This window comes from Symsagittifera roscoffensis, chromosome 3 (assembly GCF_963678635.1).
Source record: "Symsagittifera roscoffensis chromosome 3, txSymRosc1.1, whole genome shotgun sequence".
Lineage (NCBI taxonomy): Eukaryota > Metazoa > Xenacoelomorpha > Acoela > Convolutidae > Symsagittifera > Symsagittifera roscoffensis.
In genome coordinates, this window is record NC_087064.1 from 61,616,422 (window position 1) to 61,635,413 (window position 18,992).

The 18,992-nt window shown below is 35.0% G+C and overlaps 1 protein-coding gene across 1 annotated transcript in view; it reads right to left on the bottom strand.

The window, feature by feature from the left end:
* LOC134841781 (SCO-spondin-like) overlaps positions 1 to 18,992 on the bottom strand; it is a 65,585-nt gene that overhangs the window by 25,914 nt on the left and 20,679 nt on the right. Inside the window, exons 11-16 of the mRNA XM_063857819.1 lie at positions 15,205 to 15,395; positions 13,368 to 13,574; positions 12,749 to 13,075; positions 12,147 to 12,615; positions 11,600 to 11,707; positions 3,180 to 3,336 (exon numbers count right to left, since the gene is read on the bottom strand). Of these exons, the coding sequence (XP_063713889.1) occupies positions 3,180 to 3,336; positions 11,600 to 11,707; positions 12,147 to 12,615; positions 12,749 to 13,075; positions 13,368 to 13,574; positions 15,205 to 15,395 (1,459 nt within the window). The remainder of the gene's footprint in view (positions 1 to 3,179; positions 3,337 to 11,599; positions 11,708 to 12,146; positions 12,616 to 12,748; positions 13,076 to 13,367; positions 13,575 to 15,204; positions 15,396 to 18,992) is intronic.

Here is an 18,992-nt window from a genome sequence, read left to right on the forward strand (position 1 = left end):
ATGAGCAGAAAGAACACCCTTAATCTCTCACATCGTAATATAGACTCTCCTTTTCTATTTTTAATTAGTTACATTAGTTGAGGTGAACTTCCCTTGCCGCAATATGGCAAAACTAAGTTTGCAATCGATTATCGCAAGTAGAATCTAACAGTTCAACGACACATTATATTTTTATGAGCCAAATACAGGATTTTCTTGATTAACAGTACGATTACAATTGATTGCAGTTAATACTGCTTTTAATCGATTCGATAGTCACCAAAATTTTGTTCAAGTGCATATTTTGGTACAGGTTATATACAGACTATATTCAGATTTTGTACAGATAATACGCACCATACAATAAATACAATATTCGGTAAATCAATACACTATACACTATCCGGTAATTTTTTAAGATACAATTTCAAATTGCACAAGATGTTTTGTTACGTGTCTTGTTTTTATTAAAAAGAGATCAGAATTGATACAAACTGCTTAAATAATCAAACTAAGACAAAAATCTTGATATCAAATTGGTAAAATAATGCCTCAAGATTATGACTGAAAACAATTTGAAGGCCTTACAAATATTTCATGTCAAATTGTACTTGAAAAATTGTCAAAAGTTTCAGACGTCTTAGAAAGCTGCCCAATAGCACTTCGAGCTAGTATTGACTAGTTCTTGAAAAGTATAGGGTAGGAATAACCAAATTTCTGTTCTTGAGACACAAACTTTTCAGATCCGTTCGACATCATTATATTGACCCTGACCCGTATTGGCAAAAATTAGAGGACAATCGAAGAATCATCGAACCAAATATTAGCAGATGATATAACAAGTATAGCCGGTTACTGTGCAAGTAGCACAAAATTTTCCGACAATAGTCTTAGTCCTACAATTTTACAAAAAACACACCTCACCACACAACGAACACAAACACATCCACAAACAATATCAAGCAATACAACTACTTTGAGCAGAAAAAAAATGTCAATTTTGGTCTTATTTTGACAACTTTAGATTTCAATTCAAAATCTTATAGTGCATATTATCTGTTTAATAAGTGTATATAATCTGTATAAAATCTGTTTATAATATATACCAAAATGTGCACTCAAAAATGGATTTTTGTGTCTATCCAATTGATTAGGTTGAGACAAGTTTTAAAAAATGCATTCCGCATACGGCTCAAATTTTAACACTTACTGTTTTTTTGTTCCGACTTTCGATACGAAAGTAACAGAATATTTGTGCTCGGGGTGGGTTTTTTTTTCTTCAGACAAACTTCGACTTTTTAACTAGCCATTTTTGACGGAATTTTTTAATATCATTCAAAAGGTATTGTTGTTGTGAGCTTAAATTTGAAAAGATATTTCACTTGTGATCATTTTTCGTAAAGTAATTAGGGTTTAAAGATTGCCATTTTGGCCAATTTGGGACAATTAGCGAGCGATATAATTCGCGCTATTAACGCGTAAGCGGAGATTTAATCCGTCCTATAAATCGTTCCTTAGGACGGATTAAATCCTAAGCTTATTTGCCATAAGTGATTTGTTACAAGGAACGAAATCTCTCTTTTTGTACTTTATATGGCGTGTGGAGGGATGATTTTCATTAAAAATTTCAAATTTTGGAAAAAAAAATTTTCATTTTATTTTATTTCATTTAATTTTTTTATGTTATTACTGCTGCTCCATAAACCCTAAAAGGCAGTCGGAACATCCAGGGCTTCGCCTTGATACGAGCAGACTTGTTGTTTAAAAAATCTATCTAGTTAGTGCATTAAGAAAACTAGAAAAGCTGAACTGTAAATTTTACTTGCCGTAACCGATTGCAATCATAGTTTTCCCAATGCGGGGAACATCTCAATTGTACGTCAAAAACAACCAATGACAAAATACTGATATATAATCAATTGAGTAATACAGGGCCAGAACAAAATGTTGGAACTTTTTTTAGGGCCTATCAACTATTTCGTGTCAAATTATTTAAGAAAACTTATCAAGAGTAGATCATTTTTAGCCCTTTCTAACGATTCGTCTAAAAACACGTCGTATAAAGTTGATCAATAGCGCATTGGGCTTGTATTGCCTTGTTCTTGAAAGTCATGGGCCTAGTGGAAATTAAATGTACTGAAGTTTTTTGATAATTCAAGGCTGCAATGCTTCATTTTGTTTCTCAAATGTTTAGATTTTATTGTTTTATCAATGCTTCAATTTATTGCCCTAAAATGTTTGAAACTAAATTCATCGGGAAATTTTTTAAACTCTAGTCAAAAAATGAACTTTTTAAACTCTAGTCAAAAATAATTTTTTGCTAAATCCTGGTCGCAGTGTTTCATTTTGTTGCGCGTAATCTTTGTTTCATCAAGTTTTATAATTTTTGTAAATTGATTTTAATGCGCTGGCAAACCCCGAGCTTCAAAAAAAAAATTTCAAAATTCTTTTCAAACTTTGCTTTTTGTGTTCTAGGTTTTAGAAATGTCTTAGCAATCTTTTACAGACGTTCAAGGTTCTTGACACAATTTGGCCAATTTCTCAAAAATTTTTCTTCAAGGCTTTTCGAATAATTTTCAAGATTTAACAAAAAAAAATGCTGGGTCTGGATTTTATTGCATATTTTTATGCCCAAAAGCTTGTTTATATTAATGTTTAGATTTTTGTTTGCATAGTTATCATCAAAATTTGGTTTTTAAGGCCCAAGCACGTTTCTGAGAGTAGAAAAATCGATTTTTCAGACAATTTAATTGATTTTCTTGGGTCTCTAGAAAAAACATTGCAAATGGTCATAATCGATTTTATACAGATTCAATACAGATTTTATTCCTTAAAAAATCCATTTTCTAGAAAAAATAATTGATTTTTCTGAATTCTATAAAATCCTTATATTATCCATTTTGATGTCCAATTGGGTTACATACAATCAGTTTTTCTACTTGAAGAAAATCTTTATAAAAAAAATATAGTCGATTGTAATCTTAGTTTTTCCAATGCGGGTAACAAATTATCTCAAGTTGCAAAGAAAGCTCGCCCTCAAAATTTGCTTTAAGGTACCACAGCATATCTTAAATCGGTTCAACTCGGATCTCGTTAACAATCGCTTATGGTACTAAAAACGATTATCCACAAATAAGGTTAAATATTTCAACTGTTTAATATACGAACATTGAGAAGTTATGAGCAAAATAGCTTCTCACCTCCGTCCCAGGAGATGCTGACATGAGTATGGGCATTTTGAATGAGCGCCACAAAGAAGTATCCCACACTGCGCAGCGTCAGTCCTTCACTGACAGTGTAAATAGACTGCAGAGTCTCCATTGGCACCACCACTCCGTCTATCCTAACGTTTTCGCCCTGATATAGAAAGAAAAGTTCATTTTACCGGCTGCTAAAGTGGGGAGAGACCTTAAATTTGGGCTTGTTTTCGGATATTTTCTATACGTAAAAATCAGGTAACACAATTAAAAGTCAGGAAAAGTTGACTAAAAGATCGACGTGAAGCGCATTCCGTGATTCGATCGATTTTACAAATTTTCAAAAAGTTTTCTCAGTGTCGAGAAAATCTGGTTTAAGAATTTCGTTTTTTTTTGTCCAATTTAGAGCCAGAAAAATAATGAGGAGCTGTTTAATGCAGAACAGTTAATAATTGTTGATTATTAATTGTTGACGCAGAACAACTACTAACTATTAACATGATAAACTTAGTTTTAGCTGTGGAAAACTGATTTTTGAAAAGCCATTTAGCGCTTCATTGGCAGAAAAGTTTTATAATAAGATCTTTTGTTTTGTTTTTAATTACTTATGCTCAAACAACTTGTCAAATAAAGCCTTTTAAGCAGTTTTGAAAAAATCATTTAAGCAGTTTTCTAAAGAAAAATTCAGAAAAAACTTCAGAAAAACTGTGGAAGGAACGTTTTGTGCTACTTGCACCAGCAACCGGCTACTCTTGACTATTTATTATATTGTATTCGTTATGTATGAAAATTCACTACGCATAGAACAAAAACGATACTAGTAGGCACGATATATCGGGGATCATTCAATTTTATGCTTGTCCAGACTGTGACCAGAAATTGGAGTTTCTCGACTTTCGCGACAAAAAGCTTTGATGACCCAAAAAAGATTTCCGTGTTTAATGTCCAGAACTTTGTCAACAAAAATCAGGTGCAGATTTTGGCATAGAAGTTTTTCGACAAAGGTCGACATGGCGCGACTATTGCGATCGGCAAAACTTTTCCCGACTGACATTCAGTCGACATTTCTATTCAGTTACTGATTTTATTCTGTTATTTTTTGCAGTCTGCACTTTTTGTTTTTCGGCCAGCTAAATAAAATGCTACCGATATATACTAATTTTGAGGGAAAGCGCGCGCTTTCAGTTTTCGGAACACAAATCCTGATTACGATTATAACAATGTTCTGTCAAAAGCAATTTACTTGAATGTTCGCATAAGTTTAGGGATTCGGTAATGGCTGTAGAAAAAAAAACTAACTTTTTAACAAATTTTATAGCAAAGCGCATGCCAATCAGGTGCTTGACAATTCTCATACCACGGAGGGGAAGCGGAGCTTCGCACCACTTGCGATACACCACAATCATCAAAAAATGAAGCGAAAAAAGCGAAAAGTTTTGGAAAAAAATAGGTGAACCAAAACTAGACAATCGATGAACGACACTTAGCGCCCAGCTAAAGCTGGAGTTAAATGTTTGTTATTTTTTGATTTTGTTAGGCTGATGAGGGACAAAACCTTAGATCTTTCTCTACTTTTTAAGTTAGAAGAGTGAAAATTTTTGAGATTTTGGAATTTCCGCAAAGTCGTAACATTTCTCTTACAAAAATCTAAAGAGTAGCCATTTTTGCAAAAAACATTTTCGCAACCGCTTCATTCGATTGGATTTTTTTTATCTCAGATCTCATAGGGTAGTTTTAAAAAAATTTTCAAAAAGTTTCTAGAAAATTGTCAAAGATCTACAAGTTGACTCTCCTAGGTCTGTAACGTTTTTCTGCTAAGAGCAGGTCGTGGCTGGCAAAGTAAAGTAGAACCCCAAAATCGGGTTTCTAGATTGAACACTAAACCTAAGAATTGGCTCGGTAATTTTTTTGAAGTCAAAAATTTCCGAAAAACGGTCAAAATCATAAAATCTATGATATCAGATTTGGCTGGATAGTTATCGAGAAAAGTCCCAAAAACGGTCAACAAATCAGAAAGTTGACATTTCCGAGAATCATAACTTTTGATGAAAAAGTTTGGGTATAGCCATGTATGCAAAAAAATAGCCATTGTTAGCAGGGGCGGATATAAGACTTTTTCGAGACGCCGGCTTATTTTTTATCTTAAGTTTTGTCGAATTTTTGAGGTAATTGGTTTTCAGAGTTCTTCGAAAACATTAGTAAGGCCCCATTTTGCCGAAGTTTGATAGAGCTAGTCAAAAATGACACCTTGAGGCACTTTTTGGAAATTATGTCAAAAAATTTTGGCCGTCGCCCAGCCCACGCACACACACCGAGGGCATTCATCTATTCTCGTCGAGGGTATGACATTTTTCGAAATAAATCAGGAAACTCGACAAAAATTGATTTTCAAAACTCTATAGGCAGGTATGTGGTCTAATTCTTGAAACGTTTTTTTTTTAATTTTGTTTTTCAATGCAATCAAGTTATACATTTTGCTGATAATTACAAAAGGTATACTGGATTATTGTGCTGTTTACATCTCTTTTACAGCTTTGTAATCGAAAAATTCTAAAATAAATTGTAGGTCCAAATTTCAGTTTTCCGAGTTTGAAGCTAAATTTTAGCGGTTTGAGTGGTTTTCAACCCTAGTTTCAAATAATTACGCTTAAATCTTTCTCTACTTTTTAAGTTAGAAGAGTGAAAATTTTTGAGATTTTGGAATTTCCGCAAAGTCGTAACATTTCTCTTACAAAAATCTAAAGAGTAGCCATTTTTGCAAAAAAAACATTTTCGCAACCACTTCATTCGATTGGATTTTTTTTATCTCAGATCTCATAGGGTAGTTTTAAAAAATTTTTCAAAAAGTTTCTAGAAAATTGTCAAAGATCTATAAGTTGACTCTCCTAGGTCTGTAACGTTTTTCTGCTAAGAGCAGGTCGTGGCTGGCAAAGTAAAGTAGAACCCCAAAATCGGGTTTCTAGATTGAACACTAAACCTAAGAATTGGCTCGGTAATTTTTTTGAAGTCAAAAATTTCCGAAAAACGGTCAAAATCATAAAATCTATGATATCAGATTTGGCTGGATAGTTATCGAGAAAAGTCCCAAAAACGGTCAACAAATCAGAAAGTTGACATTTCCGAGAATCATAACTTTTGATGAAAAAGTTTGGGTATAGCCATGTATGCAAAAAAATAGCCATTGTTAGCAGGGGCGGATATAAGACTTTTTCGAGACGCCGGCTTATTTTTTATCTTAAGTTTTGTCGAATTTTTGAGGTAATTGGTTTTCAGAGTTCTTCGAAAACATTAGTAAGGCCCCATTTTGCCGAAGTTTGATAGAGCTAGTCAAAAATGACACCTTGAGGCACTTTTTGGAAATTATGTCAAAAAATTTTGGCCGTCGCCCAGCCCACGCACACACACCGAGGGCATTCATCTATTCTCGTCGAGGGTATGACATTTTTCGAAATAAATCAGGAAACTCGACAAAAATTGATTTTCAAAACTCTATAGGCAGGTATGTGGTCTAATTCTTGAAACGTTTTTTTTTTAATTTTGTTTTTCAATGCAATCAAGTTATACATTTTGCTGATAATTACAAAAGGTATACTGGATTATTGTGCTGTTTACATCTCTTTTACAGCTTTGTAATCGAAAAATTCTAAAATAAATTGTAGGTCCAAATTTCAGTTTTCCGAGTTTGAAGCTAAATTTTAGCGGTTTGAGTGGTTTTCAACCCTAGTTTCAAATAATTACGCTTAAATCTTTCTCTACTTTTTAAGTTAGAAGAGTGAAAATTTTTGAGATTTTGGAATTTCCGCAAAGTCGTAACATTTCTCTTACAAAAATCTAAAGAGTAGCCATTTTTGCAAAAAAAACATTTTCGCAACCACTTCATTCGATTGGATTTTTTTTATCTCAGATCTCATAGGGTAGTTTTAAAAAATTTTTCAAAAAGTTTCTAGAAAATTGTCAAAGATCTATAAGTTGACTCTCCTAGGTCTGTAACGTTTTTCTGCTAAGAGCAGGTCGTGGCTGGCAAAGTAAAGTAGAACCCCAAAATCGGGTTTCTAGATTGAACACTAAACCTAAGAATTGGCTCGGTAATTTTTTTGAAGTCAAAAATTTCCGAAAAACGGTCAAAATCATAAAATCTATGATATCAGATTTGGCTGGATAGTTATCGAGAAAAGTCCCAAAAACGGTCAACAAATCAGAAAGTTGACATTTCCGAGAATCATAACTTTTGATGAAAAAGTTTGGGTATAGCCATGTATGCAAAAAAATAGCCATTGTTAGCAGGGGCGGATATAAGACTTTTTCGAGACGCCGGCTTATTTTTTATCTTAAGTTTTGTCGAATTTTTGAGGTAATTGGTTTTCAGAGTTCTTCGAAAACATTAGTAAGGCCCCATTTTGCCGAAGTTTGATAGAGCTAGTCAAAAATGACACCTTGAGGCACTTTTTGGAAATTATGTCAAAAAATTTTGGCCGTCGCCCAGCCCACGCACACACACCGAGGGCATTCATCTATTCTCGTCGAGGGTATGACATTTTTCGAAATAAATCAGGAAACTCGACAAAAATTGATTTTCAAAACTCTATAGGCAGGTATGTGGTCTAATTCTTGAAACGTTTTTTTTTTAATTTTGTTTTTCAATGCAATCAAGTTATACATTTTGCTGATAATTACAAAAGGTATACTGGATTATTGTGCTGTTTACATCTCTTTTACAGCTTTGTAATCGAAAAATTCTAAAATAAATTGTAGGTCCAAATTTCAGTTTTCCGAGTTTGAAGCTAAATTTTAGCGGTTTGAGTGGTTTTCAACCCTAGTTTCAAATAATTACGCTTAAATCTTTCTCTACTTTTTAAGTTAGAAGAGTGAAAATTTTTGAGATTTTGGAATTTCCGCAAAGTCGTAACATTTCTCTTACAAAAATCTAAAGAGTAGCCATTTTTGCAAAAAAAACATTTTCGCAACCACTTCATTCGATTGGATTTTTTTTATCTCAGATCTCATAGGGTAGTTTTAAAAAATTTTTCAAAAAGTTTCTAGAAAATTGTCAAAGATCTATAAGTTGACTCTCCTAGGTCTGTAACGTTTTTCTGCTAAGAGCAGGTCGTGGCTGGCAAAGTAAAGTAGAACCCCAAAATCGGGTTTCTAGATTGAACACTAAACCTAAGAATTGGCTCGGTAATTTTTTTGAAGTCAAAAATTTCCGAAAAACGGTCAAAATCATAAAATCTATGATATCAGATTTGGCTGGATAGTTATCGAGAAAAGTCCCAAAAACGGTCAACAAATCAGAAAGTTGACATTTCCGAGAATCATAACTTTTGATGAAAAAGTTTGGGTATAGCCATGTATGCAAAAAAATAGCCATTGTTAGCAGGGGCGGATATAAGACTTTTTCGAGACGCCGGCTTATTTTTTATCTTAAGTTTTGTCGAATTTTTGAGGTAATTGGTTTTCAGAGTTCTTCGAAAACATTAGTAAGGCCCCATTTTGCCGAAGTTTGATAGAGCTAGTCAAAAATGACACCTTGAGGCACTTTTTGGAAATTATGTCAAAAAATTTTGGCCGTCGCCCAGCCCACGCACACACACCGAGGGCATTCATCTATTCTCGTCGAGGGTATGACATTTTTCGAAATAAATCAGGAAACTCGACAAAAATTGATTTTCAAAACTCTATAGGCAGGTATGTGGTCTAATTCTTGAAACGTTTTTTTTTTAATTTTGTTTTTCAATGCAATCAAGTTATACATTTTGCTGATAATTACAAAAGGTATACTGGATTATTGTGCTGTTTACATCTCTTTTACAGCTTTGTAATCGAAAAATTCTAAAATAAATTGTAGGTCCAAATTTCAGTTTTCCGAGTTTGAAGCTAAATTTTAGCGGTTTGAGTGGTTTTCAACCCTAGTTTCAAATAATTACGCTTAAATCTTTCTCTACTTTTTAAGTTAGAAGAGTGAAAATTTTTGAGATTTTGGAATTTCCGCAAAGTCGTAACATTTCTCTTACAAAAATCTAAAGAGTAGCCATTTTTGCAAAAAAAACATTTTCGCAACCACTTCATTCGATTGGATTTTTTTTATCTCAGATCTCATAGGGTAGTTTTAAAAAATTTTTCAAAAAGTTTCTAGAAAATTGTCAAAGATCTATAAGTTGACTCTCCTAGGTCTGTAACGTTTTTCTGCTAAGAGCAGGTCGTGGCTGGCAAAGTAAAGTAGAACCCCAAAATCGGGTTTCTAGATTGAACACTAAACCTAAGAATTGGCTCGGTAATTTTTTTGAAGTCAAAAATTTCCGAAAAACGTTCAAAATCATAAAATCTATGATATCAGATTTGGCTGGATAGTTATCGAGAAAAGTCCCAAAAACGGTCATTAAATCAGAAAGTTGACATTTCCGAGAATCATAACTTTTGATGAAAAAGTTTGGGTATAGCCATATATGCAAAAAAAATACCAAACTTGTATATAGCCATGTATGGAGAAGTCTGGGTATAGCCATGTATGCAAAAAAAATTACCAAACTTGTATATTCGATTAAATCGAAAATAAAAATATGGCGGAGGATTTGTCGAAAAAATTTAAACATTAATTTTCAAGAGCGGTAAAATAAATCTCAAATTTGACGCTTCCGGGTCCACAATTTTTCGTGCAAACAGAATTTGAGCGTATTCAAGTTGTGGGGATTGAACCCAAATTCTCAAATAAGGGAGGTTAATTTTAATTAAAATTTTTAAAATCTAGAAAAAAAAACGCTCAAAAAACCAATCGTTGCGAGGACGATATCTTTTTGAGTGGCCGGTAATGCTGGGGATCTCAACCACTACAAGTTATCTCCCTTAAACCCACAACGTTATGAAGGGATTTTTTCAAATGAATTTTTTTGTTGAAATCAAAATCTCAGATTTGGTAGGTTAGGTTTTGAGAAAACGAGAAAAAAATCAAAAAATCGGTCGAATATTCCCCCCACAGACTTTTTTGAAAGATGTTGACAAAAGGCTCAATCAAAAACAAATCAAGTGAGTATGCAGGTACGGTCGGCATTTTTTTAAAATGAATACTTCTTTTTGAAAGTCGGTGAAATGGTTTTCGGGAAAAAAAAAACTAAATTTTTTGCAAAAAGGGATAAAATTTTCCACAGCGTCTCAAAAAGTTTTAAAAACAACCTAATCCCACACTATTTCCTAGCATTGTTGTTAACAAACACAAACTTTAGGCAAACATGGCAAGCAAGTCATTTGAAATTCAAAATAGCAACTTACGAAGCGCAAAGAAGACCGAACATTTTTGAGCAGGCCCGAGTTGAGCCGAAAAAAAAACTGTTTAAAAAATTCTAAAGTTTCAAGTCCCCACTGTAACTACCCAGTAATAATTAGTACGCACCCGATAGCTATCATTGAGTTTTTGTGAATTTGAGCAAGTCAACATCATGTGATTCAATTTATTTTATTAAGCAAGTTGTTAACCCGAAAAAAAATCTACATTCTAATTTGATATCGGTTCCTAATCGCCAGCGTATTAAAAGGCTGACTTGTTAGCAGGGGTGGATATAAGACTTTTTTGAGACGCCGGCTTATTTTTTTATCTTAAGTTTTGTCAAATTTTTGAGGTAATTGGTTTTCAGAGTTCTTCGAAAACATTAGTAAGGCCCCATTTTGCCGAAGTTTGATAGAGCTAGTCAAAAATGACACTTTGAGGCACTTTTTGGAAATTATGTCAAAAAATTTTGGCCGTCGCCCAGCCCACGCACACACACCGAGGGCATTCATCTATTCTCGTCGAGGGTATGACATTTTTCGAAATAAATCAGGAAACTCGACAAAAATTGATTTTCAAAACTCTATAGGCAGGTATGTGGTCTAATTCTTGAAACGTTTTTTTTTAATTTTGTTTTTCAATGCAATCAAGTTATACATTTTGCTGATAATTACAAAAGGTATACTGGATTATTGTGCTGTTTACATCTCTTTTACAGCTTTGTAATCAAAAAATTCTAAAATAAATTGTAGGTCCAAATTTCAGTTTTCCGAGTTTGAAGCTAAATTTTAGCGGTTTGAGTGGTTTTCAACCCTAGTTTCAAATAATTACGCTTAAAATTTTTCAGCAAAGTTTGACTGTTTGAGCGGTATCATCAGATGATAACGCTCAAAACTTTGTTTCCGAATGAGCGGTTTCTGAGCTGTTTTGTGAGAAAAAGCTCAGAAACCGCTCAAAACTTGCTTATGAACCGCGCATTCTGCAGCAAAAGTCTGAATGCCATCGGCTAAAAAAGACTAGCTTAAAATTGGGCAAAACTTTTTGTTGAATCGGGTTCAACTCTATTGTAAATTGCAACTTTGTTCACGTTTTGAAATACGTTGAAAACTTGTTTAAGTTTATGACAATCTGCTTGTAAATCATGTTTGATGTTAGAAGCAGTGACCTTAATGAATTCGATGGTTGTGAAGGGACTTGTGACGTCTTCGCGGTAGAGGATGTAGACTGACTTGGCACACACCGAGTTGCTAGTTCCACACATCACATCTTGCTCCTTAAACTCAGCAAGTGATCGCTCCCCTGTCATTTATTTTCAGCATTTGATATTTATCAAACCATTCAACACACCCTCTCAGATAAAGGTTCCAATCCTGTTTATTTTTCAAGCTACACTTACCTTTTGAGTTTTAAGCATAACTTAGCTTTTGAATTTTAGGCACAACTTGTTCGGAAGCCGCCAAACTTCTAAATTATTTTAGATAAAGAATGATTCACAAGGAAATGGACCAACAAACGAGCTGTTCAGTTCTCTACGCAGAACCGCTGTTGTAGCTCTGCTTAAAAATTGGACTGAGAATTTTTGTCCCACCAGCAAACAACAAGCAACTATCATGGTCGACTTCAAATCACCGACCTTCCGACAGGAGATGTTAGTCACTTCCTCATCAAAGTATTGTGAAATAATGTTAAAAAAATTGAATAATAGTGTTAACCTTGACTTCCAGTCTGCCATCAGTTGTCTTCAGCAACATGTATCCACACCTCCCACCAAAATGGTACTGGTAGTCATCAAATGTTTTGTATACATGCGCGCCCACCGCATAGCAAGTCGATGGACAATCGTTGCTCTCACAGTCCCAGTTTTTGCCCATACATGTACATGTCGTGCAATCACGGGTGATAGTGTCCCCTGTTTCGTAATCATGGCCTTCGAAGGAGCAGGAGCACTCGTCAGGAGACACACAGATACTACTCAAGGCGTACTTCAGAACCATTCCTGGGGGACACACACATGCACCGGGGACTATGTCGTGGGGGCATGAGGTCGCATTGTAGTCGTCGGGGGAGTCGCAATTGGGTAGGCAGGGAGAGACGTCGGCTTTGAACTCAAGGTTCCCGGGACAGTCGGCGGTGCAGGGGGGTTCATCGATCGTGCACTCGAACAAGCCGCCGTTACAAATGCTAAATTGAAAATAGAAACATCAATTAAAAAAACTAAATAAGTTATATTTTTTCCATATATTATCGCATAAAAAACATTATCCTGAAAAAAAAACTGCGATGTTTTATAACAGAATCGTTATTTATTGATTACCAGTGCATGCATCCAGCCTCGTAAGTTCCCCCATTAGGCGTCACTACATCCATGTGGTAGCAATTACAAGTGCCCTCTTCTATACAGCTATTACTCGCGTCATCCCACACCATGCCATCGGGACAAGCACATCCCGCCACTTTGCGATGTGAGTCGCAGTTGTAGCCGAGAAGCGACATCTCCGACATTAGCCGACAACTGTGTCCACACATGTTCGCCCGTTCGGTGTACTTCATTAGAGTGTTTGGACAGCCCTCATGTGTGCATCCAGTTACTTCTCTCCAGGTGTCCAGAAGAGTCGTGTCCAGCCATGAGTAGTAGCCGCACCTACAACAATTTTGTACGCGACTAGTTTTTTTCATAACAGAACCAGTCCACATAAAATACTCGGGCATTTACTATAGAATTTTAGTATCAAAGCGCTGTTTGCAACTAATGCGGCACAAAAACTATAAATTCTTCAAAATTTTCGTTTAAAATATGAAAGTATTGGTATATATGACGGAAAAAGACCATTATTAGCAACCGTCTGTTTGTAAATTAGTTTAAAATTTGCGGAGATTTTTTCAAAAGCGGCAATGACCGTCTCTCTGAATGCAATGAGAAGGAAACTGTCTACCGTTGAGCATATGTTGCGATGGCGGAGCATCGAACTGAAAGGAAGATGTCGTTGTCGACCTGTCCATTGGCTGTCATCATGGGGTAGGAGCAGTAGTCGTACTTGCATTGGCGCCAGTAATCAATCGGGTCCAAGTGGTTGTGACAGTCGGCGAATGGACCTGTCGGCGATATGAGCACCGCGCAGTGATCATTAGCCGGTTCTTCTCTAAAAAGGACAAGTTTCCAATTATAGAGCAAATCTAATTCAAGCACAGATGATTGGAAGGAAAAATTTTCACATCATAACTTAACTAGCAGAAACTTAAAGTTTGCTTGAAATAAATTTAACACATTTGTTTTAAAAAAAATCGTTTCAAAGAAAAAAAAAATAAGTTATTTTCAACATAACTTCATCGTGGAAGAAGCAACAACAATGCCAAGATACTGCTTTTAAAATGAAGTTTGATTCATGTTTGAGAATGTTTTACATTGCTCTCTGAATTGAGTTTTGGAATAATCACGGTGGTTATGAAAACAATAAATTTTCAGATCTGGGATTTTCTCCAGAGAGGTGGATTTTCAAAAAGGGGGAGGTTTTTTAGGTAGATCACACTGACTTTCTGAGCTCTCACCAGAGTTGGAACCGGGCCTGAATTTGAGGCCAGGACCCGGCCCGGCAGGGGCGGATTTAGGGGGGTTTGGGTGGACAAACCCTTTCCTTAGGGATTCTACCCCCTACCAACCCGAAGGGTCCCCATTTGTATTATTTTCAGATATTAATATTTGGTGAACGACCCTAAAAATTTTCCAGAGGCGCGCCTTCGGCACCAATATATACTAATTTTGAGTGGGGAGCGCGCGTCGAAAAAACGCAATTTTTTGGTCAAAATTTTCCAAAATGTGCCTTCCTAAAAACGTCTTTTTTGGCCTACTTTTTCAAATCAGAGTCTTTTTTGTGCTTTGGGAGAGCTCGAAAAAAATCAATTTGGTCGACCTAAAAAAATTTTTTGGTCGACAAAATTTTTTGACCCCCCCCCCCCTCGATAAAATCCTAGATCCGCCTCTGCCCGGCCCGGTTAAATTAGGCCCGTTCTCGGCTCGGTTAGGAAATAAAAATTTCAGGCCCGTACCCGGCCTGGGCCCATTTTTAATGAAAACACGAATTTCCTAACACAAAGTAAATTGAAATTTAAATGTGAATTTTTTTGTTTAAAAACTCAAAAATTAATAAGCCCATTGGCCGCAGCCTATCCTAGCAGTTCGATTTGGCTGAATTTTAATTAATTAATTGTAGTTCCTGCGAATCGCAGAGGAGCTATCAGTAGGCCTTAACAGTCCTGTCGAGGATAGTCCGTTTGTATTATTTCCCCACATTCCAGACTGTGTTATTTTGTTGAGCGCAGCTCTTTTATACGACTCAAGGCCGTTTTTGTGCGTCTAGAACTTTCACGTGGCCCCACTTTTGCAGCCAAATTTGGTCAGGTTGTGGTAGACCTGAAGCTATAGGTCAAGTGAGAGCTCGTCCTCACACACTATCATTGCCATGGCATGGGATCGATTACACGATCTGACGATTCTAAAGTGAACGCCTTACCACTATGCTATGAAAGGAGGGCACGCTTGGCTGTCAGGATTTGCCCGGCCCTGCTGAAGTCACGCTCCCTCAGGGCGTTTGTAGCTTGAACGGTGAAAGGTGTGAACTCTTTTGAAAGTCAAGCCCGGGCCCGACTCGGTTGCTGGTCCTAAAAATGAGGCCCGGGCCCGGTTCCAACTCTGGATCTCGCAAACCCTTATAAAGACCCTTTTAAAACCACATTTTCTGCAACTTCTGCGAAAAGTATTTGATTATGACTCACAGAGTGGTTGAAACGTGATCACAGGGTGAATTGATGCTTATAAATTCCGAGGTTGAGTTGGGGTTGAAACAGTCGGTGTCGTCCTCAGCCCAGTCGGAGGCAAAAGTGGCTGCCAGTGCATGTACCATCCGGTTACGAAGTCGCAAATCGTCTCTCGGGTTGTGGTTGTAAGTACCACACAAACCCTCAACCTGTAAAATACCAATGCCTAAAATTCCTCATATTCAATAATCTCGTACTACTTCAGTTCGTAAACTCAAAAATCAACAAAACTCCAGTATTGCCTGTTTGCCCATCTATACCACAGACATCTACTCTCTCTGATAAAAGAAACAAACAGAAAAATTGACGCACTTGAGAAATGAAAATATCTATGCTAATTTTTTCAGAAGAAAAAAACAGAGTTCGAGAGCACGGAATGACTTATTCTCTTACTCATTTATTTTTGAAAAATAAGGTCTTTGGCAAGTTCTAACTAGGCACCGAAACAACTTTTTGTTTAAGAAACGGGAAAAGTTTTTCTGTGAATGTCAACAACAATAATTCAAAAAGTTTTCTTGGTACTATAAACTACCCGCCGCAATTGTTGTTACCCAGAAATGCTGGATTAACCAAAAAAATCTAACATGTGCCTACAAATACCAAGCTCAGAAATGATCAAAAATAAACCAATAATCTTTCAATGTTTTTTTTTCAGAGCAGAAAGATTCCATCTTGCAGCAAGTACAAATACTCGAGTAACGGATCTCTTGAATGCATAAAAATCGAATTCATATTAAGACACTTGCTCATGATAGTGTAAGAAGTTATATGCAATAAAAAGTGAAAACAAAAAATTCAAACGTTCTCTCTTTTGATAAAATACAGGCCAAATTTTTTAGCAATTAACGAATGAAAATTTTGAAAATTTAAAAAAAAATCAGATTTATAACACACTTCCACCTTATGATAAGTACAAATTGATTTGTTTTGTGTGTAGTTACTTATTAGTTAGACCGATAATTAGTTTTTTTTTCAAGTTTGAATGATATCTGATCCGGAAAAGTTCGCTGCTTATACTATGCGTTAATCAAGAACTGGTAAAATGTTTGCATTAATGATCCCAAATCAATCAAATTGGAAATTTTCGAACCCTATCACGTTGTAAAAAAAATCGAAAGTAAAATATGTTTTTAATTTGCAGTCAACATCTTTCAGTCAATACTTTTATGCACTTAACTCTTCATAGTTTTCTCATGATAGATTAAGCTGAAAAAATAATATTGAATTCAAATTGAGTTACTTAGGTTGGAAAAGGTGTGCTCTTAAAAAAGGCGCGCTCCGAAGCTGAGCTTCGCACCATATGCAATGCAACGAATCGAAACTATCTAATAGAAATTGGCATGAAAATTTTTAAATAAAAATAGTCAACAAACAATAGGAAAAGAGTAGCTGGATTAACCAAAAAAATCTAACATGTGCCTACAAATACCAAGCTCAGAAATGATCAAAAATAAACCAATAATCTTTCAATGTTTTTTTTTCAGAGCAGAAAGATTCCATCTTGCAGCAAGTACAAATACTCGAGTAACGGATCTCTTGAATGCATAAAAATCGAATTCATATTAAGACACTTGCTCATGATAGTGTAAGAAGTTATATGCAATAAAAAGTGAAAACAAAAAATTCAAACGTTCTCTCTTTTGATAAAATACAGGCCAAATTTTTTAGCAATTAACGAATGAAAATTTTGAAAATTTAAAAAAAAATCAGATTTATAACACACTTCCACCTTATGATAAGTACAAATTGATTTGTTTTGTGTGTAGTTACTTATTAGTTAGACCGATAATTAGTTTTTTTTCAAGTTTGAATGATATCTGATCCGGAAAAGTTCGCTGCTTATACTATGCGTTAATCAAGAACTGGTAAAATGTTTGCATTAATGATCCCAAATCAATCAAATTGGAAATTTTCGAACCCTATCACGTTGTAAAAAAAATCGAAAGTAAAATATGTTTTTAATTTGCAGTCAACATCTTTCAGTCAATACTTTTATGCACTTAACTCTTCATAGTTTTCTCATGATAGATTAAGCTGAAAAAATAATATTGAATTCAAATTGAGTTACTTAGGTTGGAAAAGGTGTGCTCTTAAAAAAGGCGCGCTCCGAAGCTGAGCTTCGCACCATATGCAATGCAACGAATCGAAACTATCTAATAGAAATTGGCATGAAAATTTTTAAATAAAAATAGTCAACAAACAATAGGAAAAGAGTAGCTGGATTAACCAAAAAAATCTAACATGTGCCTACAAATACCAAGCTCAGAAATGATCAAAAATAAACCAATAATCTTTCAATGTTTTTTTTTCAGAGCAGAAAGATTCCATCTTGCAGCAAGTACAAATACTCGAGTAACGGATCTCTTGAATGCATAAAAATCGAATTCATATTAAGACACTTGCTCATGATAGTGTAAGAAGTTATATGCAATAAAAAGTGAAAACAAAAAATTCAAACGTTCTCTCTTTTGATAAAATACAGGCCAAATTTTTTAGCAATTAACGAATGAAAATTTTGAAAATTTAAAAAAAAATCAGATTTATAACACACTTCCACCTTATGATAAGTACAAATTGATTTGTTTTGTGTGTAGTTACTTATTAGTTAGACCGATAATTAGTTTTTTTTTCAAGTTCGAATGATATCTGATCCGGGAAAGTTCGCTGCTTATACTATGTGTTAATCAAGAACTGCTAAAATGTTTGCATTAATGATCCCAAACAGATCAAATTGGAAAATTTCGAACCCTATCACGTTGTAAAAAAAATCGAAAGTAAAATATGTTTTTAATTTGCAGTCAACATCTTTCAGTCAATACTTTTATGCACTTAACTCTTAATAGTTTTCTCATGATAGATTAAGCTGAAAAAATAATATTGAATTCAAATTGAGTTACTTAGGTTGGAAAAGGTGTGCTCTTAAAAAAGGCGCGCTCCTAAGCTGAGCTTCGCACCATATGCAATGCAATGAATCGAAACTATCTAATAGAAATTGGCATGAAAATTTTTAAATAAAACGAGTCAACAAACAATGGAAAAGAGTAAATGAACTCATGGAAACAGAAGAAAACTTGTTTTTTTTGAACAATTTTAACCTTTGAACTTCAACGAAAAAGTAGATGTCCCTAAGTTTTTGTTAGCTTAAGAAAGCTTATGTTGTCACTTTTTGATAAAGTTACCTCATTTGGAAAAATTGTGGCGTAGCCGCTTACGCTGGACAAATTTCATTAACTGATTTCTCGATTGATTCTTTAAACTCACATTTGTGAGGGTAATTTTCGAGCACAATCGAAATTTCACGAAACGATCAGAACTTCAAAAAGATGTCGTTGCTTTAGGCCAGTATTTCTCGTGAAAAGAAGGGTGTAGCTGTTTATAAGTGAATTATCTCCACGATCAGTTATTTTTTTAAACTAAACTCAAGAGTAAGAAGTACAGATGTGAGAAGTTATGAAAGATGACATATGACAAGAATGGCCTTTCAAATTATTATCTTCGCTAGCTATTTTTTCGATTCAAACCTTAATCTAAGATTTGGCAGATTAGTATCAGCGGAAAAAATAACAAGAAAATCATTCCCTCGTTGGAATTTTTGAAAGCCGTAGAAGGTCAAGGAAGGTGAAAAAAAGACTAGGGAAGTATGCAGGCACACAGAGTAGTAGCCAGTCTTTCCATTGGTTTCCAATTTGTTGAAAATTGGTTCAGTTTTACGAAAATCGAAGAAACTTTCCAAAACGTCTCAAAAA